At 29.4% G+C, this 26,133-nt stretch overlaps 3 protein-coding genes across 5 annotated transcripts; 1 reads left to right on the top strand and 2 right to left on the bottom strand.

The window, feature by feature from the left end:
* Positions 1–733: 733 nt before the first annotated feature.
* On the bottom strand, positions 734–3,685 carry LOC127244929 (putative RING-H2 finger protein ATL21A). Its single transcript, XM_051265526.1, has 2 exons — positions 2,674–3,685; positions 734–1,371 (listed from the first exon to the last, which is right to left on the bottom strand). Exons 1-2 carry the CDS (start codon positions 3,404–3,406, stop codon positions 932–934), a joined length of 1,173 nt encoding a protein of 390 aa, XP_051121483.1. The 5' UTR covers positions 3,407–3,685; the 3' UTR covers positions 734–931.
* A 2,427-nt stretch (positions 3,686–6,112) lies between these two features.
* Positions 6,113–8,648, bottom strand: LOC127245149 (zinc finger protein CONSTANS-LIKE 1-like). Of its 2 annotated transcripts, XM_051265883.1 has the most exons (4): positions 8,412–8,617; positions 6,917–7,462; positions 6,530–6,676; positions 6,113–6,458 (listed from the first exon to the last, which is right to left on the bottom strand). In XM_051265883.1, exons 1-4 carry the CDS (start codon positions 8,517–8,519, stop codon positions 6,366–6,368), a joined length of 894 nt encoding a protein of 297 aa, XP_051121840.1. In that variant the 5' UTR covers positions 8,520–8,617; the 3' UTR covers positions 6,113–6,365. The 2 variants fall into 2 exon arrangements, with proteins under 2 accessions (XP_051121840.1, XP_051121841.1); XM_051265884.1 differs by lacking the exon at positions 6,113–6,458 and having other exon boundaries at positions 6,569–6,716; positions 6,807–7,462; positions 8,412–8,648.
* A 9,920-nt stretch (positions 8,649–18,568) lies between these two features.
* On the top strand, positions 18,569–20,961 carry LOC127244985 (GDSL esterase/lipase At4g10955-like). Of its 2 annotated transcripts, none has more exons than XM_051265619.1 (3): positions 18,569–18,593; positions 18,942–19,031; positions 19,877–20,961. In XM_051265619.1, exons 2-3 carry the CDS (start codon positions 18,970–18,972, stop codon positions 20,847–20,849), a joined length of 1,035 nt encoding a protein of 344 aa, XP_051121576.1. In that variant the 5' UTR covers positions 18,569–18,593; positions 18,942–18,969; the 3' UTR covers positions 20,850–20,961. The 2 variants fall into 2 exon arrangements, with proteins under 2 accessions (XP_051121576.1, XP_051121574.1); XM_051265617.1 differs by having other exon boundaries at positions 18,578–18,681.
* The last annotated feature ends 5,172 nt before the right edge of the window (positions 20,962–26,133 follow it).

The raw sequence follows: 26,133 nt of genomic DNA, 5'->3' as shown, positions 1-26,133 counted from the left end.
AGTAAGTGTTGCAAGTAGGTTCATATATCGAATTGAATTATATTAACATAAATTTTATATTAATTTTCTTTAGTCAATTTCTATATTATCGAATTGAATTATATTAACATAAATTTTATATTAATTTTCTTTAGTCAAGTTCTATATTATATTAACATAAATGATATGTTATATATTTATTTCTTGTATGTATATATATTTGATGTGTTCTAGTTGTCTTTTTTCTTTTTTACATTAATGTTTATAATTTTTACATACTCTTTAATTTTTATTATTTCAGCATTTTATTTATTTACATATATACTACAAGTATTTACATATTCAATACATCAAAACAAATAAAAATTACCTAGTTAAATAACTCATATGTTTTTCAAAATATTACTCTCTCCATCCAGTTAGAAAGTATACACATTTATATTTTGGGACGTTTAATTACAAAGTAAACATTTTATTAAATACCTTGTTTTTTTCCACAACTACCCTTACTTTACATCACATCATTACTTTTATATAAAAAAGCAAAAGACAAAAATATCATTACATTATTTTTAACTACACACTATAATTAAAATACTATTATTTTTTAAACATCACTCCAAAAATAAATGTTTACTTTATCCGTGAACGGAGGAAGTATTATTTTATATTATAATAAACTAATATTTCCTTCTCCATCAAAATTTATGCTTATTTTTTTTATTATACAAAAAAAAAAATTAAGCATAGAGACAATATAATATTATATTCATTAACAACTCATGTTTAGCTTGTCCTAGCATATTTTCTCGAAATGTCTCAACTTCTATTACTTCCATTTCATATGAACCATTTTGTGCATAAAGCTTCTACACATATTCGATCTTCGCATGTTGTAACATTGTTGTGTTTCATAAACCCCGTCTTTTAACAATTTGTCTTTAAGAAACTATCAATCTTGCGGCACAGGAGTTGATGTCTTGGGTGAGTTCCTGCAGACAGGACACGACCCGTTCTGCCGGAGCCATTTATCGACGCAGTCGGCGTGGAAGCAATGGCGGCATTCCGGAATGGTTCTGAGAGTGTCGTGGGCCATGTATTCCGACAAGCAGATCGAGCAAATGTTGTCGTCGGGATTGGGCAGCCGACAGCTCTCCCCCAGCGTCGTTTTCGGGTACGACTCGATCGTCGGCATGTCCAGTCCTGACCGGGCGGCGGCTATGGGCTGCGGCGCCACAGCCATGGAATACTCCATGACAGGCTGGCGGTGTCGCAGCCTGCAGCAGAGGCGGCGCAGGCGGCTGGAGAGGAAGCACACGAATCCCAGCAGGCAGAGGAACGCCGGCACGCCGGCGCCGATGATGATGGCGTACCTTGCGCTTCTCGGCAGTCCTGTCAGCGTCGAATTCGACAAAAAAGAGTGTCATTTGTTTTTTGCATAATTTTTTTTTTAATATTAATATTATATTAATTCGTAGTAATAACAAAAAAATATCTTTATTAGTATTGTGTATTAGGATATTGGTGTAATACTATATTATAAATTGTAAATGTATTTAGTATGTTAAGCAGATAAGACATGATCAGCTGCCAATCCGATCAAGTTGCTATAAGGCTGATTTTTCCGGATCAACATATGTTATATGGATTATCATCATATATTTATGGATATCTTACTGTAGTTCTAATATATCATATATGTTATTACATATAACTCAACATATGTTATCTTATAATCTATATTAGAATATAGCATATGCTGAGATATGTATAAATATATGTTGATTATTCTTATATCATGTGCTGATCCGGTCTTGATGTAGTTGAATCAACACAAGACCAGTAGCAATTATGATAAATAGGTAATATAATTACTAAATTTAAAAATAATACCTTTATTTTGAGGCGGATATAAATGAAAAATAATATATTTTTTTTGTCATATAACTTATATCTGAGACTAAGGGTTTGTTTCTTTAATCTCAAACCTCAAATTTTTATAATTTGGACTCTGTATTTTTTGAAAAAAAATTTTATTTTTTTCTATCCCAAAACATCATATCAATTATTTTAGCAACAAATTCAAACCAAAAAATTTTAAACTATATCGAAAGAAAAATACCCTAAATTTTCATGACAGAGCATGTCTTGCCACTTAATTTAATTTGCAAGAGTTGGGCGAAAATATATACCAATGTTTGTGGAATATTATTTTATATTTTTTTAAAAAGTAAAATTAGAATATTCATAATATTATTAATAATATAAATTTTGAATTAAAATTAATAATTTAAAAACAGATGAAATTTATATCGGTGGCAAAACAATGAATAAAACTTAAAAAGAATAAATAGTAGTATTAAACTAGTATATACATACAACTTAAAAACAATAAAATAAATTAATTTTTTATGAAATGGAAAGTACAGTATTAATTATGAATAGCATCAAAAACTTCCTGCATCTAATTTATTCCCTCCTACATATCTAGTATTGTACAAAAATTTAAGTGTAATATAATTAGTAAATAATTAAAATAATAAAATTAAAATTTAAAAGATTATAAAATTTAAAATATAATTATATTTAAAAAAAATAAATAAATAATGTGAAATAAAATAAAAATATAGGCAAAGTATATTAGATGAAATGAATAATAATAATAATAGAAGAGTGGGTGAGCCATGAGTTTACCCCGGCCGGAGGCGCCGCGGCTGCACTCAACCACGGTGGCGTTGGCGCCGGTGAAGCCGCACCGGCCGCCGCGCGACTCGCAGCCGCCGCAGCTCGGCGACCCCCACCGCAGCCGCACGTCGTCGCTTAGATCCGACGTCGCCACCGGCTCAAATGAATCCCACTTCACCGGCACCGCCACCGTCGCCATCGCCGAGCACCTCGCCGCCAGAAGCGGCGCCACCCGCTCCGACGCCGTCGCGAACACGGAGAAGTTCCCGTCGCTCAGACACTCTATCCGATCCAAATTATACTTCCTTGGATCCAACGACGACGCGCCGCATCTGTACACCATAAATTCCTGCAAGAACACGCCGGCGAACGGCGTTCCGGTGAGGTTCAGCTCCAGGAGCCGCCGGGGAAGGCACCCGCCGGGGTCGTTCAGCCATATGTTCTGCCGGGCGTAGTCGATTGCCCGGACGGCGAAGGTCCCGGACCTCCGTAGGTCGATTGTTGTCTGATTGTTGAATCCGTCGCAGGCCAGAGTGAATCCGGCGGCGCCGCAGGCGGCGGGCTGTAGGGTTTTCAGGCGAAAGGGGAATCGGATTATGGGCTCTGTGGACCCGCAGAAGGAGGGGGAGCACGATTGGGCGGCGCCGGAAAATGACGTCGATTTGAGGAGGAGGAGGAAGACGGTGTAGTAGAGGAGAAAGGTCGCCGGCGGTGTGGCGGCGGAGACGGCGGCGGCGGCCATTATTTCCGGCGGTGGTGGAAGAGGCTTTGGGAGTGAAATTGAAGTGATTTTATTTGGGATTTGAAGGATTTGGACTAATGGGGAAGTACGACTTTCTTTAGGTTTTGGATGTCTGCTGCTGGCAAGTCAATGCATTCAGAGTGTTGACTTGTTTAGGTAGATCTGCACCGTTGATCTTGTGGTTTTGACCATCGTATCAACGGTGCGGATTCATCTGGCGCTGGAGTCCTGGCAGTGTTGTAGTGAGAAACTGAGAATGCATAGTGTGGCGTCAGTTTATTTATTTATTTATAGATTGCTTCAATTATTAGAACATAAAAATAAAATAAAATACTATAATTTGTATTTGTTTATTTATTATGGTTCATGTAAGTATTAAATTATTATGTCAAATGGGTTCCTATCAGTCGACTTGGTCAGACTAAATGATAATAATAAACTAAGGGTGTGTTTGTCTCGTGTTTGGATTTTGAGGTGGAATTTAAATAATAAAATTTTTATAAATAGACATTGACGTGATATTTTAAATGTAAAATTAATTTTTAATATAATATAAAAAATAAAAAATAAGTATTTAATTTGAATAATATATTTAAAATTCAATCTCAAACAAATACACCCTAATAAGAATATTATAATATGGCCGTTTGTTATCTCTATATGAAGGCTGCGGTTAAGTACAATATTATTTTCTTTCATAAGACAAGTTCAGAAAATATCATAATAATACAAATTAAAAGTTCAAATAGTACAATATATATTCTATATAATATTTCTATAGAACATTAGACTTATACTTTTATTTTAAAAATATAGTGCTATTTGTACTAAAAATTGATATTTTTTTAATATTATTTTATATTTTTTTAAAAAATCAACATAGTGTAAATACATAAGACTTGCAAGTACTTCAATCAAAACGCTATATGAAACAAAGTGTGTATGCTTAACTTTTAGATATATCTATATATATATATATTTGGTTTTTAAAATCATTAAATCAAATACTCTATTTGATTCTTTTACTTTTTGTATTTTAAAATTTTATTTTGCTAGTTATTGATTTTTTAATACCAACATCTCATCAATTATTATGTAACTATTTTCGTATCAATTACAATATATTTATAGAAAATTAGATTCGATCGAGTTTACTCAAATAATCAGGGCAGTAGGAGCTATGGGCTCCCAAGTTATTAAAATACATATATATTTATGTAAACAAAATATTTACATAAATTAACTACAATTATTTTGGAGGCTGTAAGAATAATAAAATTGAAATTAAAATCTTCTAAATCCAAAATCAAAGAAATAAATGCGTGAAATTTGAATTTTAAATTAAAATTTGAATAATAAAAAATTTAAATTAGAATTGAAATAGTGTTATTTAATTAAGTCTTTGTCATATTTTAATATAAAATTAATTTTTTTAATATAATATAAAAAATAAAAATAAACATTTGATTTCATATTTTTTTTGAAAATTTTTATTTGAATAATAGATTTTCCCCCAAATTCTTCTAAACAAACGCACCTATTTCATTTAATATACAGTAATACATAAAAAAATTGGAAGAACGGAAGATCAAGTAGCAGGAAATGTGCGAGAGGCAGACGATTTGATAAATGTCAATGGCGAAACGGAATGACTGACAACTTATTTAATATTCTCATGGCTGCTGGGAAGAAAACTGACCGAGCTCTAAACGTCTCGTCTGACCAGAAAATCACAGAACAATTATGGTTTTCACTGCAATTATTCGGCGCATTTTGCTGGCGATTGCGATTCCTTCAATAATATATATATATGTATATTCTCTCTGGTCAGTTTGTCTCCTTCAAATTCGATGACTAGAATAACGTAAGAACAGGTACTTCTTCGTTCTCTTTTTTAAAACAAAAAATCGCTTAATAGATGATTGCGGTGCTATCATTGTCTCAGGTCAAGGTTGGTGGTGGTCGGACTGCAGGGACCGGTAAGTCTTTGCTGTTATCCAGATCATATTACGTTGGGGGAGTTGGTATTCATCCTGCATTATTATTATTGTTGTTTATGCCTGGATCAGTTAATTTTGTTTATTGGTGATTTTAGGGTTCATATCAAATACTGTGTATGTCTCTAATTTCATTATCATGAATAAGCAATTCCAAAAGTTACTACAATATGTAACATCATCAACTCGAAATATACCCAAAGGCTTCCTCAATTTAAGAATCTTTCTTGTCAAACTTGTTTCTTGTTTCTAATAAAGTTTTATATTAGGCATTATATCGTCCGTCTTGATTCTGTTTAGAGCTTGCTTCCGATTCTAGCTACATTTTGAGTCCTGTTAATGACTTTATCTGTGTTCGGAATCTGTTTCCGACTTCAACTGTATTGAGAATCCTAGTTCGACTTTAACTGCATTGATAGCACTAGTTCTAACTCATTAGGTTGTTACTATTTAGTATTTGATAAAAATTTACATAATTGATTATATTATATAGTCTTCCAACATCCCCGTTCTAATAAGATGTGCAATGATATTTCACCTAAAAGTTAGTGAGACATGAAAATGCTGTATTGGCTATATTATATAGTCTTCCAACTTTATAATCCTCTAGTTTCATTATTAATAGCAATCTGCAAAATATAACAATCCCAACAATCTAGTAGCTTCGACATTCTTTGCAGCACAAATAAGGACTTGAAATGACCATATGTTAGTGAAACTGCAGAAATCTTATTTAGTTAATCATTAACCAAACAGTATATACAGATAGCTAAGCACTTGATTTACAGAGGAGTGATTATTACAGCTGTGATGAAACTAAATGTTTTCAAGCTTCAAGTTCAGGGTTATTGAGAGTAGATTCCATCAAAGCTTCATTTAACTGACCTACGACAAAGAACAATAGTAGTAGTAGTAGTGACGTAGTCCAGGATTAGGATTATTGTGCATCACCATAGAACAAATTATTGCTTCCTGAAGCTATCCATTTCTTCTGTCTTTGCAAATCTTCCGCGAATTCTTGGCTGGCTGTCAGCCAGAGCCTTCCTGCACGCATACTGAAATAAGAACTTAGTGTTAGTCTAGTCTTCCATTGTTCCGGATGTAGTTTCAAAGATTTAAACCTAACCTTGATTTTTCTACCAAAATTCCTCTTGGATTTCTTACTCCAGTATCGTGAGAGCTTTTCCCTACGGTCATCTGAACTGCAGCTTCTCGGAATGTTATTTTGCCCCATTGGGGATTGTCTGAGACTTATTTCTCCGGTGCCCAGTGTCTGTCATAAAAACTCAGTATAAATAACTCTGCCCTATATCCTGTTGAAGAGTTCACTATACATTTCTCAGTTCGTATAGATTGTCATCGAATCAATAAAAAGTTTGTGCATTAGTGGTTTCTTGACATACCCTTTCATAGGATTTGAGCTTCTTTTGACTGTTATTTATTTAACTTTAGATCCTATACCTTGAGCTTCCATAACCGATGTAAAGTGAAGAATGAGACAGAGGAAGCTAACCTTGATGTCTCCTTCACTGAATGCTCTTCGCATCCCATAAACTGCCCCAAAGTCCAAAACCGGAAAATCCAGAAAACTAGGATTCAGGGGAGTCTCAACCATACTGTCCATAGATTTTAAACAACCCGAGCTAACACTTTTCTGGAATGGACCCTCCAGAATTGAGTTTGAACTAATGCTTTTCTGGAATGAAACTGACTTTTCATCAAGATAGGTTTCATCTGTAGGAATCTTGATACTAAGAACTTCAGAGAGGGGTGTTTCAGTCCCTTCTTTCGCCAAAAGGTCCTTCCTGCATTCATAGAAAACCTCACTGAGAAGCTGCCCATTCTCAATCGATGATTCAACATCGGATACAGTCAATGACTGGGGGCAGATAACATCTTCTCCACTAGAAATCATCGTGATTGCAGCCGTCATTGGATCAAGTCCAACTGAAGGTTCGCCAATTACTGGCTCGGGTGCCTTGAACAGATCGCCATCTCCCCCGAGGTTGTAGTCGGATATAATGGTAGCCGATGTCTGAAGGAAGCTAGTTGGTAGACCCTGCATAGGAATTTAGAAACAAAATGTTAGGTTTGAAATGAGAAACTCATGTTTCCTGGTAATAATCTTTTAACAAAGTGGGATTTTGTGTCATTATGACATAACTACTTGAAAGAAATCCTCTTAAAAACCAAACAGCCTTTTCACATGCTATATAATCTTAAGCATGTGCTTAACTTTTCCTTGTATGTCTAAAAAGCACTAGTAATGAAACTAAGTACAAGAAATTTGCAGCAATTAATATTGTAAATAACAGAAAAAATCAAAATCTACCTAGTGTCCAATATTATTACCCCATAAAGCTCAAACCCTTTAGTGCATTAAAACAACTGAGATTTAGGTAGCCCCTTTTAAGGTCATCAAGAAAAGGGGTTTCCAATCAATCCTTATGAGAACAAACACATGCATAAAAGGGAATTAATCGAGACAAAAAAGAAGAGTTTGGAATATGTAAGAAATAAAAACACATGGCATATAGTTATGGTGTCTTGTAATGGGTGAAGATATTGTCTTGAGTTATAGAACGAAGGGATTCAATGATGACTATGATATGATTTCTAATGATTTTACCTTTTCTGCCATTACTGGAAGTTAAAGCTTTTGCCATTTATGCTCTATTTGACACCCACAGAAAAACAGAACATTAAGGCAAATCGAATCTCTCATATAAGTAAATTAAATTCACCTTTACACAAAATTATATACCGAATTTTCACATCCAAATTTAAACTTTAGTTAGTGCCCCAAAATCCAATTCAAGAACTACAAAAAATTCTGAAAATTCTAACTGTAATTGAGGGATTCCCAAGAACTTAAAAAACCCCATATATGTGATACACTAACAGATCTAAAAGAAACAACCCTCCACCCCAAAAATCAAAACCCCAAATCAAAAGGGGAAAATGAAAATCCAAGAACAGCAGAAGGTTCAAAACATCGAATTGTTTACCAGTGAAGAAGCATTGGGCTTCTGTGAAAAGCCAAATTCATTAAACAGGTGAACTTCTTGAGTGAAGTTCTGCAAGTATGGAAACATTAACCCTGTTTCTGCATACATTTACTTCTTCTCCAGGAATCAACAGAACAGTGTTTCCAAGTGTAGGTATAAGATAGAAAGAGAAATGGTTTAATGGAGGAGAGGTCTTTATATAGGTGGAATGGTATAGTCTTAAGACTAAGGTCCACTAGAGAGAGAAAGAGAGGAATCTGATAATGGGAAAGTTAAAAATAAAATTAGTTTGAAGTAAAGTAAGTAATATGAAGTGGAAATAAACAAAGAATAAAAAGCCTGTCCTTAACAAATTTCTTCAATTTGTTTGGGTGAAAAGTCGCATGTGCGACATTTTTTTTTTTTTTTTTTTTCTGTTTTTGATTCTATCAGACACATCAAAATCTGCGAAGAAGATTTGTTATTTACATTAGTATAATCTGAAATTTTGTGATTTATTACATGTGCAACTTCAGTGTAACAGCTCAGATTTTCGGATAAAAATAAGTGGAAAAATTAGGCAGATACTTTCTTTTTAGCATGAAAGTTGATATTTTGGCCTTATGGTTATTACATGCACGTGAAAGCAGAGTTGGATATGAGTTATTAATGACTTTTAGGTTTGTTTAGATGATATTTTGGAATAATAAATTTTTGAATTTGAATATTTGAAAGAATTAAAAAGTGAATAATAGTATGAGATTCATTTCAATCCAATTCTTCATTTAAATAAACTTTTTAAGCCTATTAATATATTAAAGTGAGCTTTCAACAATTTTTCTAGGGATATATGTATTTTTAGTGCCTTACTTTACACAAATTATTATTTTAGTCATTTAAATAAAATTTGTATCGAAATAATCTTATATCTAATTCATAGTTGTTTGAAAAAAATCATCCGTTATATTGTCAAATATGCAGATACGACACATCTGAAACTAACATGAATTAGTCTAGTATTAATTTCTAACGCAAAAGATTATGTGAATTTAATTTTGTATACCCATTTAAATTTTATTTATTTATTTATCTCACATCACTTGTTGCATTATAGGATGGTATTGTTCATATATGCTAACCCTAAAACATATAGACCAATCATTTATATAAAATGTTACCTAAACATATTGATTAATGTTATAAGAACATTGTATCTTTTTATTTATTTATTTGTAATTATTGGCTGGGAAGATACATAGAACAATCTTATGGTGTAAGATTAATAATTGCAATAGTCTATACGGGATAACCCAACATTACACATGCAAATTATTACTGCTGCAAGTGGTGGGCAATAATTAGTGAGTACAATTGGGTATATTTGGCTTCTTTTGGACAAGTAGACAACATTTTGTTAGCATACAATCTGTATCATTATTCATCTATGTCTAAGCACAATTTCTGTCCTTGTAGTTAATTTTTGTGCTAATTTTATCTCCACCTTTGTACATAAATGTTTGCCCATTATGCTGCTAATGACCAATAATCTGAGGCCTTTTCTACATTTGAAATTATATGATGAAATACGTGATGCATTGAATATACATTTATCATGTGACCTATATATCTCAATGCCTGGTTTTTTACAATGCTGATTGGGGCTAATAGCTATTACATTATAATAATATACATAACACGGTATTATTCTTGAAATAATGTGTTGTTATTAGTAAGTAATGTCAGTTATATATTATATATTGTATTGTGTTAATATACGATATGTGTTCCGATCAAATATGAGCTATATGGACTATTATCCAAGTCGATTGATATTTTGTATTGTATTGTATTAACATATTATGCGTTCTTTGCATTGTGAGCGTGATATATATATGTTGAGATTAATAGTGACATAGTAGTATGTGATGGGTGAATTATTGTTGCATAGGAGTGAAGGTATTAAGGGGCAAGCAGCCCCTCTTGCTCCACCCACACCCCTATGGTTATTTTTACTTATTTTAAAAAAAAATTATGAGGATATATAATATATAAAAATGTTTAAAATAAACAACAATATCAAGTGTTGAATTTATTTATTTTAATTAGAAATTGTATTATTATTTATTTATTTTTTAAAAAATGAATATTTACAATATAGTCACTGATATTGTTGTAATTTGTTATTTCGCAATAAAATATATTATCTCCATTTCCTCTTTGGCTTTGGATCAAATACTGAAGTGATAAACAATTTAGCATAAGCTGAAATTGATCCAAATCTTTCATTTTAATTTAATTATTTTAATTAATTAATGGTGTAGATCAAATTCAGCATGGTGAATTTCTTAATTCAGCATCTAATCTACTATGTTCCTCTTCACGTATATATTTTTCATTTTTGTCCGTCCTGCTTTAATGTACACATTTTCTTGTTTAGTAATTATTACTACACTGTTTTACATAAATACTCTTACTTTACCATCACATTATTATTATTTTTTTTGTATTCATTTCGGTTTTTTTAGTAATTATAACTCCATGGTTTTATCTAAATACTCCTACTTTAGTAATTATCACATAATTATTTTTTTATCAAAAAAATATATATTTAAAGACAAAATATATTTATGCTATTTTTACTGCTTATTTTAATTTAAATACTATTATTTTTTATATTCCGCCCCAACACTAAACATATATCTTACAACCGGACAAAAAGAGATCATATTTTATATATATATATATATATATAAATTATTCTGTAAATTAAAAAAAAAAAATTGCCCCCTTCTAATTGTACCCTGTACCCACAACTTGTTGTGCATGATGCATTTATTTTTATATAAATATAAATTGTGTGGTGATGATCTATTTATTTATTTATTATGTGCATCCTATGTGTTGTGAGTTGAGTCCAGAATGATCTTTAAGCACTTTAACCACAACCCTTTTTCTTCAATTATTGTTATGATTAAATTATTGTTGTTTGGTATTTTCTGTATTTCCTTTTGAAACTATTATATATTCCTTGTGAGTGACGATAATTTTCTAATAGAAAAATTAGTGATCGTTTTTATGTGAATATTTTACTCATCTAGCAACTCTAAATTTAATTTTATTCTACATGCACTGAACTTACAAAATTAATGATTATTTAGTGTATTAGTAATCGATCTTATGAGGCAGGCGGCAGCCACTATATGATGTTTGCAATTATGGAAAGGCCAATATATTAAAGCGATTGCCTTTTGTTTTGCTAGTATTATATAATTGAGCGCCGATATTAATAGCACAAACACGCTTTTTGAAAAATAATAATATATTCTTAGTATTTCAATGAAAAAGCGTGTCTTACCGAGCACGCTTTTAGAAGCTACAAAGTAGTATTAGTATTAGTATTAGTATTATTATGGTATAAAACTTGAGTTTGTCGACATCTTAATGTGCTGAAACATAATAATTGAATAAAGTTGGACAGAAGAAATTTTGTTGGCCAATCAGAGAACTTGGAACCTCTAGTGTTGAATAAAGAAGAATCTTACTGCTTAAGTGAGAGTTTGTATCATTTCATACATCAATTAAATTTGGTCAAATTCTCAAATAGTATTATTAATTTTAAAAAGTAGGCTGTGGGAATGTGGGGTTTTAAAAGTATGGGAAAAAGGAGAAAATATATGTGTATATATATATATATATTAATTATTTGAATAATTGCAGTGGAGATTTTGATTGCTTTGGTTGATGTATAATGGATACGGCTGGGGACTCATTAATCTTTACCTCCCTAAAACTATTTTAAAATAATAATGTAAAAATGCTAATAGATTTCGAAATTCAGTATAATTATATATATATATATATTTTAAAAATGGCATAAAACTCCACCGCTATGTAACCTCTCTGATGGGATGAAAAGATTATTTTTTTGTATAGACATTTTTTTTTAAGTATAAGAGAGCGTTAGACAATTTTTTAAAATAAAGTGAAGATTTTAAGCTGAGTGAATTATGCAATATTTTTAAACTATAAGAGACGTCATACAATTTTTTAAAGTAAATAAGAATTTCGCTGATTTTATGGGCATTTTGACAAATAATAAATAAACTTATAATATACTCTCTCCGTTCGACTCTAAAAATTCCATTTACCTTTTAAATCATTTTACGTAATATTAAAAATATTTTTATTTTTATATAATTTTTTGGACAAATATTATTATAATAGTATTATAAGACACTGATGAAAGTATTTTTCTATTTTCCTTAAATTTATATTATATGTTTATATAATAATTAATATTTAAAGATCAATATAAAATATATATATATACACACAGAGACCTTTAGAGTAGGACGAAGATAGTATATTATTAAAACAAATATGGGGGAATTTTTATTTTTTATTTATTTTTATAAGTGAGGAAGTTGGTCTGATTATGAAGGTTGCAATCTGAGAAGTTTACTCAAATATGGAATACTTTGGACACATGGCTGAGTTAGTCCTTTAAAAGTGTGACCAATTTTGTTTTATGCAATAGATAACTAAAACGTGGCAAGGTCTTGTTGTCCTATGCCATTGATGATGTCGACGTGTCATTTCACTAAGAAAGACCGATGAGTATCATTCATTCTACATACACGAGTCTCATTTAATTCCAACTAACTATTCAACAAAAATTTAACATTATATTCATATTACAGAAACATGAATATTTAACATTATGTAGTAATCTTTAGTTAAGTTGGATTGTGAAGATTGAACACAAATTTTAATACAATATGTATTTTTTGCTTCTTATAGTTAAAAAAAAAAAAAAAAAGGGTTAAAAAGAACAAAAAATGGTATATTTTTTTGCTTAAAAAAAAGAAAATGAGCATATAATAAACAAATAAGGAAATAGTCTAGGCTCTCAGACGTAGATCAATTTAGATCGAATTGGATACTCAAATTCTTTCTAAGTTCATATTGTCTACTTTTGTTCTTATGTAATAATGGGTACCAATATCTGGTCGAGTGTTAGTCACAATGGTCGAGATTTGACAAAATTCTTTTAATTTTCATATTTTTCTTCATTCGTTCTTGTAATTTTTCCATAACAAGGTATGGATAAAAATAAAAGTAAAATGCTAAATAAAATAAAGGATAGCTCCGAGGTAAAATTCTCAAAAATTTTGATGTGGTCGATTGAAGATGTTTCGGTCATATTAAAATTGGTTTTGATCGTGCCTTCGAATTCGGTTCTTGCCTTTTTCCCATAATCCTACGGAAAACCTTTGGTAAGCCGAAATTTTATTTAGTAATCGGTGACATGGGTTCGTTCGGTTTTCGTGGACCGGATTTTGTATATAAACACAAATTGATGGAGGTAGGTGTGTTCATTTTGGTGACAAACGAGAGATGAATGAAATCAAAGGTAAGTGGTGACAAGAGAAGATCCAAATTTATTTAAGTGCCAAATGTGTATTCGTATTCAAATAAAATTGCACTTGTTTGATGAAATTGAATGCATAGTGACAAAAATAGAGCCTCTCTATTAGTAGTAGTGATGAATTGAATGAGGAGCCATTGTGTATGTGCCCTCAGCCCTCAATTGGAATGTGTTAGTTTTTAGGTCATCCCACTTATAAGTGGGCCTTGTTTATTATTATTATTATTATTATTATTATTATTATTATTATTGTATATAGAACAAGTTTATATGGGGTTTGGGGTCAGCTCCGGCCGCTAGCTCGTAGTTTCTATTTTTTGTAGTGTATATAATACTTGTTATGTTCTAAACATGGTGTACTATTTGTTTTCGTCACGAGAATTTAAATGGATATTATTAAATAAGATAATTTGAAAATGAAATGATATGATAAAAGAGAAAAATGTATATTTATTTGATAGATGTGATAGGATAAAATGTGAAGTAGAGATTAAATATATTTAACTATTTCTTATTTTTCTTATTGTATGGTGTTCGGGACAGGGAAGTACAATTTTTTATATGATTATATTAATTTGTCTTTTCAAAATTTAAAATTTATTGCTTTTCTTCTTTTTTATATTTTTGTTGTTTTGTCAAATAGAATCAAAAAATACGATGTCACAGAACTGGGCTGATATTTTGACTTTCGGAATTCGGAGGCTGGTTTCGCCGCTATTGAAGCGATGAAATGAAGTAAAATTGTAATTACCACAAGCGTTATTGTTTTGGTTTAGTAGGAGAGTTTTGAATGTTTATGAAAATAAATAATGGAAGGGTAAGTATATATATATATATATATATGATTTATTGTTTGATAGCATTTGTCTTTGTCAATAGAAATTAGTAGGAATTGGCGGCGGAAATGTTCTTGTTTTCTTATGGGAAGGGGCACTTATTGTTGGCTTCGAATACATCCAAACAAAACTTAATACTTTTGGATGGATCTTATTTTTATTTTCATATGGGACATTTGAGTTGTTTATATTCTTTTTGATGAAAAACAACAGCTGTGATGAGGTCGAAATATTTTTTTGGAGGATTAGAAGCGCTATATGATGCCTAGACGACATTTACGATGCTGTTAATTAACAAGTACGACGTTTATTAGACAATTACTTTTTAGTGTATGGCTTGAATTAATGCAACATGTGTTCTTACCATGAATAGTCAGCTTGATATGTACTGTGTAAACTATTATCATTTGTTGTTAGTTCATACATACATACATTTATGTTATGTCATGTGTTGTCTGACTATTGCCGTTTGATCTTAATTTATAGTACATGTGTCTGGTTAAAGCTAAACAACGCGTGACATATGTTTTATCGACTATTGTCATTTGCTGTTAGTTTATATCTGTATTTTGTCATATCTCATGCGTTCTGCGACTATTACGACGCCGTCATGCCACCTAAGATGATATATGACGAGGGTTAATGCGATGAATTTATTTGGTGACGTGTCAATTAAACTAGAATGTATATATTGAAAAAAAAAAAAAATGAAATGAAATGTAAGTAGAAGAAAGGTTGATTGGTATGGTATAGCAATGAAGGAGAGGGGCAAAAATGGTAAAGTGTAGGGAGTTTTATTTAAATCGTGGAATGTGGAATATAAAGCACATAGAAATAAATTTGCTTGGCCATATGCAAATATGGAGGACCATACTTCCTTCCAATCCCATATTTTTAATAATTGCTAGTCGACAAAAACATCACCCTTTCTATCATCATATTTATTATCTAACATCTTAAAATACAATAATACATACATCTTCTTGTCCATTTCTTTCTCAAAGCTCACCATTACATGACTTTCGAAAGACTCGGAACAAAATCAAAATAAGAAACTCCTAAATTAAATGATTTCTTAATCTTAATGGTTTATATCTATGATTTCGTGACAAGTTTTTCAATAATATTTTGGTTAAATTGCTCGTAATTCCATTGTGATTTCAAAATTCAGCGTAAAATTTCCATATACTTTAAAAATTGCACGGCGTCCCTTTATACTTTAAAAAATATTGCATAAAATTCCACCACTATTGAACCTCCCTTGTGTGATGAGAATACAATTTCATATCTATATTTTTTTTTGCATGAAGGAGGATTTCATGCAACATTTTTTTAAAATGTAAGGAAGCACTGTACAACTGAATTTCCAAATTTCAAAGAAATTGTGGACAATTTCATCTAATATTTTTCACATATTAAATAAATCTTATATATATATATTATGCATATAATATAAATATATTATGAATCCCTATTTGTATCAATATGTTACCAGCACTTAATGAAGATATCATGATAACTTCATTGAAAGTTTAATTAAGGTGAATTTTATCAGTCTTTCTAATTCTTTAATTTAATTATTTATTTATTTATATGTAAATCACTGTCTAACTCTAACTCTTGTGTGATAGATTGTCTGAATTTGATATGATATGTAATAATTATAAGAAGACAAATGTGGATGGATGCATAATGTATGTAGCACACTGTTACTTCCACAAGTCAATTCACAATATATAATAATAATAATAATAATTAATAGTATATACTATTTGCTAATTTAAATTAAGAAAATAATGCACAATAATAAAAAAGTTACAAAATTTGAGAAGTGGGTGGGTGGGGGAACTAGGCAGGTGTTGGTAATTAATTAATAAATAAATTGATGATGATGGTAACATCAATAATGATTAATTTCTTCTTTCTGTCTGTTTCTATATATCTCTGTCAATTTAAGCACCTGCTGCTTCACCCACAAATTTGGGGAACCAAAACTTACATGAATATACATATATAGGCTAGCCTATATTTATTTATTTATTTATTTATTTTTTCTATATTTATTCATTCTTTACAATACACAAATGCTATATAAATATATATATATATATATATATCAGTATTCCTAAAGTTGGCAAAAATAAACATAGTTTGAAAATAAGATCCGAATCCAATATAAAAATAATAATAATAATAATAATAATAAAATCGCATTTGAATTTAAAAATAAATTTGAAAATTTTTGGATCGTAACTGGGCCGACCCAATTTTAGAAATTAAATATATTTTAAAAATTGAAGTATAATCTAATAATAATTGAGGTCTTACGTTATTATTGATAGATCATGAGTTCGAAAAGATCGGGCCGGGCCGAAATTGCCACTACTAATTATTGCACCTGATTAATTGACCCTGGGCCTCCAATGGGTTGTTGAATATTTGTGCTTCTAGGCCATATACTAATATATGTTTTTAGTTATTAGAAATAATTGTTGTAGTGTTATGGTTTGTTTGGTTTGAATTTGAGTTTTTATTTAAATAATTTTTATAAGATAAAATCATATATTTTTATTAAGAACTGTATTGATTAAATAGGGATAGTTTTGATATGAAATTAAAATAAAATGAATCTAATTTTTATTTAAATTCCCTTTTCAATGTGTACTTGGACTGGATCATGATAGGAAATAAAAAAATGGGCCATTAAATGACCCAAAATCAACAAACTAAAGGATATGTTAATAATAATAATAATAAAATAATAATAATAATAATCATCAGTCCAATGAAATATTGTCATTTTTCATTTCAATCCATCCAATTATCCATTTTAATTTAGTACTTGTAATTTATAATATATTTGTACTAATGTTATTACTTTTATATTACATAATACTAATAATTTTAACTACAAATTCAATATAATACTAATATAAAAAAAATTTATATATAAAAATAAATGACAACCTGGAATGGAGAGAATATATTTTTTTTCCACTCAAAATTTTTATATATATATATTTATAAAATATTTTTTTATTTTTATTTTTCAAAATTTCAAAAAATAAAATCTAAAGAGAGGCTAGGTCTCCTAGAAAGTCATAAAATGTCGCGGGGCATTTGGTCTTTGATGTGAAGCACTTTCCCACCCACTTTCTTTCTTACACGAACGACTAGGCAATTTCATTTCTTAATTTCTATGGACACTATTATAATAATTAATTAATTTATTTATTATTAATTGGGACACTCTGAATTAAATAAAGATCTCCAAATCATAAATGCTTGCAACTATCACACTTGTATAAATATATATAATTAATCAAGAAGGCTTAATTAGTTGCATATATTGACTAAGTTTAATTAGTTAAATTGTGAATTTTGTTTGCAAGTTGCAAGTTGACATTGTTGGCGATTTTATTTAATTTTACTATTTATATATATATATAGTTTTTTTTTTCCTTTAAAAATTTTAAATTAAATATTTATTTTTATATTATATTAAATATCAATTTTACGACATCCACATTCGTTTTTATTTGTATTAAACTAATAATTATTCAAATTTAAAATCTTATTGTTTGGATATATTTTTTTAGCAAAGTTTTTAAAACTTTTATTATTTGAACTCTGTTTTTCTTTTTTCTTTTTTAAATATTTTTTCCTCACAATATTCCCGCAAACAATCAATTTTTTTTTAAACTCATAAAAAAAAAGGCACCAAAATTTTTCACTCAATTTTGACTCTTATTTTATTTTATCTTTTTTTTTTTTTTTTTCAAGTTGATTCTTATTTTATTTAATTTTTTTTACTTTTTTTTTTCAAGTTGATTCTTATTTTATTTTACTTTTTTTTTTTTTCAAGTTGACTCTTATTTAAAGGCCGAGGTATGTTCACATGTTGTGGCGAGAGCTAGCAGAAGACTATATCGAAACGTGGTAAGAGAATCGATCGAGGGTATTTTTCATTCTATCAATAGATAAGAGCAGAATTCAGATCAGAATCTGCTAGTGTTTCATCTTTGAGGTTGTTCTTGATTGATTATCCTTTCTTGTCTGTTTCTGCAACAACTTCGTATTCACCATTACATTATTGTATTCAAGTTCTTGTTTGTGGGTTCTGTTTGAGTTTGTCCTATTTTGTGCTTTTCGTGTTTGATTTTCTTTTTTGTTTAATTTTGATGATTACGAAACGAGATTAATTGATTATCTGAATAATTAGGGTTTTCTTTCTGGAATTGAAGAAATTAGGGTTTATTGATTGATTGTGTGAATTGAATTGCTCAGGTGAAGAAAAGCTAAGTAGGAGGCTTTAATGGAGTTAGACAAGGACAACTTCTACCAATCTGGCCCATCATTTCTCACTGCACTTGACTGGTAATATATCTATATATGATACATACATTACATTATATACTACAGTGGTGATTGTGATTCAATCTGTACAATATCTTCTAGTTTATATATATATATATATATATGTGTGTGTGTGTTGTTTTATCATCATTTTTACGGTGAAATCAATCGTATTATGTATATTATTAGCATATATCATATATATATATATTTATATCGTGAGCTACTTGTGTTTTGGATAAATTTTCGATCGAATATAATATCCTGCAAATTAGATTCGACAAGGCAAAACACACTAGGTTAGCCATGTGTGACACGTGGACCTGAAGGCGTCAGGGATTTTAAGTTATAATCATACGGTCACAAGTTCACCTTACACTATTAGGTCATCCTTCACTGGACCACAATCCGACAATCTCTATTTTTTTTTTATAACGTAGAACTTGTAGCCGTTACTCATCGAGTGCGCTCTGGATAAACCTCAATTGAACCTAATATCCTACAAATTAGTCCGACGAAATAAATGACAGATAGACCTAAAGGCGTGGAGACCTGAACCCATGACCTACGAGCAGTGTGTTGATTAACTATAATAAGCACTCCCATCCTTTGACATATATATATATATTAATATGATTTTAGAAAATTAGGGTTACTAATTATTTTACAATATTTTGTAGATTATGAACATATACTAAGTCATAGCATACATTTATATTATATTAATACATATATTTGTAAGATTTACTTCCCTTATTTATTTTGTCATAAAAATAAGTTTATCTTTTTTTAGTAAACAATCTTACTCTTTTTAATTAGTTTTTTACTTTAATATAACAATGTTTTCATAAATTCGAAAATGATAGGAGCAATTCGAATCATAGAAGATCGATCGCGGCGAGCTTAGTCCAAGGAGTGTACGCAATGGAGCGCGACCGCCGGCAGAATCGGCACGGTGGCCCATACGCCATGGCGCCGCCGTGGTGGCAGTTCTTCAACTTCAACCTCGTCGAAATCCTCTTCGACAAACACGATGTCTCCATCTTCGGCGCCGTCTTCGAATACACAGCCTACTCCCACGCCGTCGTCTGCTACTCCGGCAGCCAATCGCCGCCGCCGCGGTACGTCGTCGCCGTCCGCGGAACGATCCTAAACGCCGGCATCAGAGAGGAGGACTCCAAGCTCAATCTCCACTGCGTCCTAAACAATCTCGACCGGAGCACACGTTTCGCCACCGCACTGGCCGCCGCAGCCCGGTGGAGCGCCGCCGCCGGAATCTGGCTCGCCGGCCACTCCCTCGGATCCGCCATTGCGCTTCTCGTCGGACGGAAAATGATCAAACAATACGGAATCCATCTGGAGACCTATTTATTCAATCCGCCATTCCCGTCGCCGCCGATCGGCAGGCTGAGCAACGAGACTTTGAAATTCGGGTTCCGGCTGGCCGGAAATTTGGCGACGGCGGCGCTGGCGACGGCGCTGAAAGTAGAGAATAAGGAGAAGGACCATTTCAGAGTGCTTTCGAGATGGATACCTTACCTGTTTGTGAATCCATGGGACCCGATCTGCTCGGAATATTTGGGATATTTTGAGCAGAGGGAGAAGATGGGGATGATAGGTAGGATAGCGATGAAGCATTCGATTGGGAGCATCGTGGGGAAGACGATGATGGGGAAGGAAGACGACTGTGAGGCTGCCCATTTGATACCTTGCGGGTACTTGAGTATCAATTCGGGTTCGGGTTATCGGAGCTTCATGGAAGCTCATGGGATCCGGCAGTGGTGGAGCCCCGATTTGGAGCTGCGGTACCAACTGCATCGTTACAATTCATTTAAGTAATTTTTTATTTTAATAATTGTTTATTTTTTATTTTTTTATTTTTTTTAATTGGGTATTAATTATTATTATATATAGATGTATGTATCGAATTCTTGAATTGAAATGAGCACATGGCTGGTGGACTGTGCACTACTGCGGACCTATCATTCATGTGTCACCCTTTCTCTACTAATTTGTGTTTGAAATTTATTTATTTATTTATTTGTTCAATAGGAAAAAATATCTAATGGAATTTAATTTTTGGTTAATCCAGAAAATTCGATTCAAATATATTTATATTATTAAATTTTATATTTTATATTAATAATTATATAATATTTTGTTTTGGTTCGGTTTAAAATATTTGTAAATATTTTTATTTAATTGTAATTTCAGTTATATCTTAATATATATTTTAAATATCAGTTCGATTCAAATTATTTGTAAATACTGTAAATATTTTTATTTTGGGTATTTATCGGTTCGATTAGGATACCAAATACTTATATATTTGCAAATATCCGAATCTTGTCCATCCAATATTTTCATTTTTTTTAATAAGTATGATTTCTATATTAATAATAAAAAATATATATACTTACATTTAAATTATTATTATTACAATAATAGCATTAATCTATTTTTACTAAATTACAGAATAAACACATTTTTATGCATTCATTTATTATTATACATGTATATAAAATACTACTCCCTCCGTCCAGAAACTAACGTCCTACTTTCCTATCTGAAATATCAAATAATTATTGTCCTCTTACTATTTTTATATACAGAATTTACTCTTTTACCCTTACTTTATTTATTTTTTCATTTTATATACATAAGATTAAAGACAAATTTGTCATTTTATAAAAAAACCATATCAAATAGGACATTAAAGAATGGACGGAGGGAGTAATATTTAAAAATATACATAATATTAGTATATATTATTTATGAGATATTAAATCACAATGGATAAAAAAGAAGAAGATGAATTTATAGATAACTATTAAATAATATAATATATATTACTTCTGAACCAAGAAATATTATAAAAGTTATTTCACAATTATTTATTTATTTATTTATTTCTCGTAACTATAATGATTTTGTTATGTGTTAATTACCATGTTGAAATTTTAACTTAGTGGGATTAAACTTAATGCTTTATATAAAATGATTGAATGGATGAAATATAAATAAATAGAGTATGATTATGTTTTCAGATTATTATTATTATTATTATTATTATTATTTTATTTTCATCTTATAATAAAATACTGTCAATATTATGTAACAATTTTTCATTTAACCAAACCCACTATTTTTAAATATAAGTGATGGATGGCATTTTTAAAAAAAAATAAAAATAAAAATAAAAATTGTATAATATTATAGTTTTGATTATTTTGTAAGTAGTATATACTTGAATGTTTTGTTGTTTTCATATTATTTCTATGTTTAGACACATATTTTTAATTAAAATATTAATCAACAGTAACATTTTTAAAAAATATTTAATCATATACTAATTTTTAATAATTTTTATCTATATATTTATTTATTTATTTTCAAAACTCCAAAAGTTTATATAACGGAACCAAAAGTATTTCTTTGTTGAAGTGTCTTTATTTATTTTATTTAGTATATATATCTCTTGTGGTTGTAATTGATTTGTTGGAATACATATTGTATTTGAAATATCTTATTAATTAAAATTTATCAAAAGTTTTTTTTTAAAAAAAAAAAAAAAATTCAAAAAATAAAGACACTATATAGTGTTGTTTTCTTTCTTGTCTAGAGATGGTAATAACATTAAAATGCGATTATATATTATCGAATCATAGAGTACTATTATTTGTCCACTAATATTACATATCATTATCCTAACTAACTCTCTTTATTATATTTGTGTTACACACACCAACCTATTTCCCTTTTAAATATCAATACATATATTGTATATTAGAGCTAACAATTGGTCGATTTGTGTCGGGTTTGTATCGGGTTGAATACATTAAGCGGGTTAAATTATTTAACTCTAACCCGATCCGTTTATGATCGTGTCGGGTTCGTGTTGACCTGTTTATTGTCGTGTCAGGTTCGGGTTGACTCGTGTTGATCCGTATACATAATTAAGTCGAATTTTTTTATTCAAATTAAATAATTTTTTTTATGTTGTCGTGTTATGTTAGTTTTTATTAGTATAAGCGTAAATTAGGTTGAATTATTTAAAATTGAACTTAATTTAAATTAATTTATGAAAAAATTATTAAATTATGATTATTTTACATATATAATAAATATATTAATTAATATTAATATATTATAATCGAGTTATCATGTCGGGTTCGAGTTGAGAACCTCAATCCTAACCTGACCCGTTTACTATCGTGTCGGGTTCGTGTCAACCCGTATATATAATCGGGTTGAAATATTTGACTCAAACCCAATTATTTCGTGTTGCATTGTCATATCGGGTAAATTTTTGCCAGTTCTACTGTATATATATAATCATAATTAACTAATTAAGTAATCAAACAATTAATTAAGAGTTGCTAAAGTCTTACAGCTTTTTACTAAATTGATTAATGCATCACTACACTAATTAAGTGATGTGACCTTTCCCAATAATAGTCTTCCAAATCACATTAAAAAGCTTCCTAAAAAAAAAAAAAAATTAAAATAGTTTCATTGGACATTAACTTTTATTTGCTCTAAAGTAAACAAACGAATTAATAATAAAAAGAAAAAATTATAGATCCATAAACATATATATATATATATTTTTAAAAAAAATTAAAAATGGAAATGCCATAATACTGAAATAGTATGGGGCTAGGATGTTTATTTAATATCATTCAACATAGTATTGATAACATTTTAAATATAATCGGACAAATATATAAAATATACTCCTTCAGTCTTTTAATAATTTATTTATTTTTTTATTTTCTTTATAGTCTCGTAACAAAGTAACAGTACAATTTATCTAACATTACAATACCATTTAAATTTACAATATATTACACAAATACCGTTACATTTATATCATATAATACTAATAAAATTAGTTTAGTTTTTTTACATTTATTTCTACTATCCCAATATAATACTAATATTTGTAAAACTCTGTGAAAAAACAAATAGATAGATAAATATGAGACGGATGAAGTATTATATAGGATTATACTATATATTGTCAAGATATGCGTTCAATTTGTATTATGTTAATTCAAATTTTGTACTCCATCCGCCCCATTGAAATATTGTCACTTTTCATTTCCGTTCGTCCCAAATAAGGTTACCATTTCCTAATTTAGTAATTGTACTACTTACATAATATAATAAATACCATTTCAACTTACATTATGTTACAAAAATGTCATTATTTTATATTACACACAACTAATAGGATTTCTTTGTCTTTTTCACTACAACATATTATAATACTAATATTAAAAAAAATCTACGTGAAAAAAGTAAACGACAACCACATTGTATAATTTCTATTGACACATAATGGATATTGTCAATAGGACATTAAATTTTATAATTCAGCACCGTAAATATTGTCTATCCATCGTACTCTCGTAAATAGTTTGGAAGTATAAAAACAAATAGTTCAATAAATGAATTATTTATTACCTAAATAAAATACTTAATGCTCGCCACCACAATGAACTAACTAATAGACAATTTGGCAATGCTTCCAAAGTCGAGTCCAGCTCACACCTCATGCCCTCGATATCGACTTAGCACCAACACCAGCCCCACATTAATATATTAATTACTATTTATTAATTATTTCCAATTTTGCATATTTAATTAGATTATTATATATATTGTCCGATTTCATTGCAACTTTTTATCCCATGTTGATTAATTGCGCAAATAAAGACAACATATATATATATATATATATATTAAATTAAATTAACAGACTTATTAGTCGGAAAAGGAGTGTTCTTAAAAACCTGCATGGCCGGTAAATCCGGTTCGTAATTTTTCAATAAAGCCTGTCGTGTCGGTAACAAATACTACTACTTGCAATTTTATTTTATTCAAAAATATATTTGAAAATGGTTAAATCAATCTCTAGAAATTATGAGTCTATATATAATGAGATGGCCTTATTGATCATCAAAATAAAGAGTCTATATATAAACAATACAAAACAAACTCGATAGACTTAAATCTAAATAATCCTATTTATAAATAAGATCAAATCTAAATATAAATCTACTAAATCTAAAACCGAATATTTAAAATATGTGAATAATAATAATAAGTTAAATAGATTGGGTTCTACATCACTTTTAAAGTGAATAATATTATATAGTTACATTTTTATTATTATATAATATACTCCCTCCGTCCCATAAATATAGTCTTAATTGGGTTGGGTACGAGATTTAAGAAATATTGATATCATATTGGTAGTTGGTAAAAGACATGAATAAAAAACATTTTTTTGCCTTGGTGAGTGTATTAGTGTAAAAAGTAGTGACAATTGTGTAATAAATATAAAAAAGTAAGGGATAATTTTACGGTGATATAGTTATTTATGGAAATAAGACTATTATTTTGGGACCGACAAAAATGATAAATAAGACTATTGTATTGGGACGGAAAGAATACTATTTTTGTTTCAAAAATTAATTAGAAATTAATGCCTCAAAATTTTGTAACTTTTCCTTGTATCTATATAACTTTTTATTTATTAAAATACAATTTTTAAAAAAGTAAAGATAAAGTTGTAAAAGTATCAATAAATTTATACCATTTAAAAAAAAAAATGAATCATAAGTAAAATTAAAAATATTTTGAAACAAATGTAGTACAAATAACACTCAAATTATATTCTTTATTTTTACAGTTCACAAACATTTTAGTAAATATACCATTCAACGTTACCTTTAATATGTAAATACCAAATGTTTGTTTTTTTAACTCCAAATCTCATATTTTTACTATTTGATTCTATATTTTTCGAAAACAATTTTACAAAATATTTTATGAATATTATTTTAATATTAAATATAAATCAAAATTTTCTAAATTATATAAAAAGAAAAATACATATATATATATATATATATATAGTGGACGTATAGAATATATTTAAGTGAAATTAAGCTTTAACTTGATAAAAAATTTACACAAGTTAAGAAAGGGTTTTATTTGGCTTTAGTTTGAGATTGAAATTTTTATTTGCAATTTATTTTAAATAATATTTTACTTTGATATTTATGTTAAGCTTTGATAGTTAATAATTTATAAAAAAAAATAATATATTTTT

The sequence above is a fragment of the Andrographis paniculata genome, unplaced genomic scaffold (genome assembly GCF_009805555.1).
Source record: "Andrographis paniculata isolate CXL003 unplaced genomic scaffold, ASM980555v1 Contig21END, whole genome shotgun sequence".
Classification (NCBI taxonomy): Eukaryota; Viridiplantae; Streptophyta; class Magnoliopsida; order Lamiales; family Acanthaceae; genus Andrographis; species Andrographis paniculata.
The sequence above is the reverse complement of the archived record's forward strand: the minus strand, read 5'-3'. Positions and strand labels throughout refer to the sequence as shown.

What these genes read in the sequence shown, in the direction of transcription:
- LOC127244929 (XM_051265526.1), bottom strand. Translation starts at nt 3,406, where the DNA reads ATGGCCGCCGCCGCCGTCTCCGCCGCCACACCGCCGGCGACCTTTCTC. An exon ending in CCGCGGCGCCTCCGGCCGGG is followed by an intron (nt 1,372 to 2,673) that starts GTAAACTCATGG and finishes CGACGCTGACAG; the next exon opens with GACTGCCGAGAAGCGCAAGG.
- LOC127245149 (XM_051265883.1), bottom strand. Translation starts at nt 8,519, where the DNA reads ATGTATGCAGAAACAGGGTTAATGTTTCCATACTTGCAGAACTTCACT. An exon ending in AGCCCAATGCTTCTTCACTG is followed by an intron (nt 7,463 to 8,411) that starts GTAAACAATTCG and finishes ATTCCTATGCAG; the next exon opens with GGTCTACCAACTAGCTTCCT. An exon ending in TCAGTGAAGGAGACATCAAG is followed by an intron (nt 6,677 to 6,916) that starts GTTAGCTTCCTC and finishes TTTTTATGACAG; the next exon opens with ACACTGGGCACCGGAGAAAT.
- LOC127244985 (XM_051265619.1), top strand. Translation starts at nt 18,970, where the DNA reads ATGGAGTTAGACAAGGACAACTTCTACCAATCTGGCCCATCATTTCTC. An exon ending in TTTCTCACTGCACTTGACTG is followed by an intron (nt 19,032 to 19,876) that starts GTAATATATCTA and finishes CGAAAATGATAG; the next exon opens with GAGCAATTCGAATCATAGAA.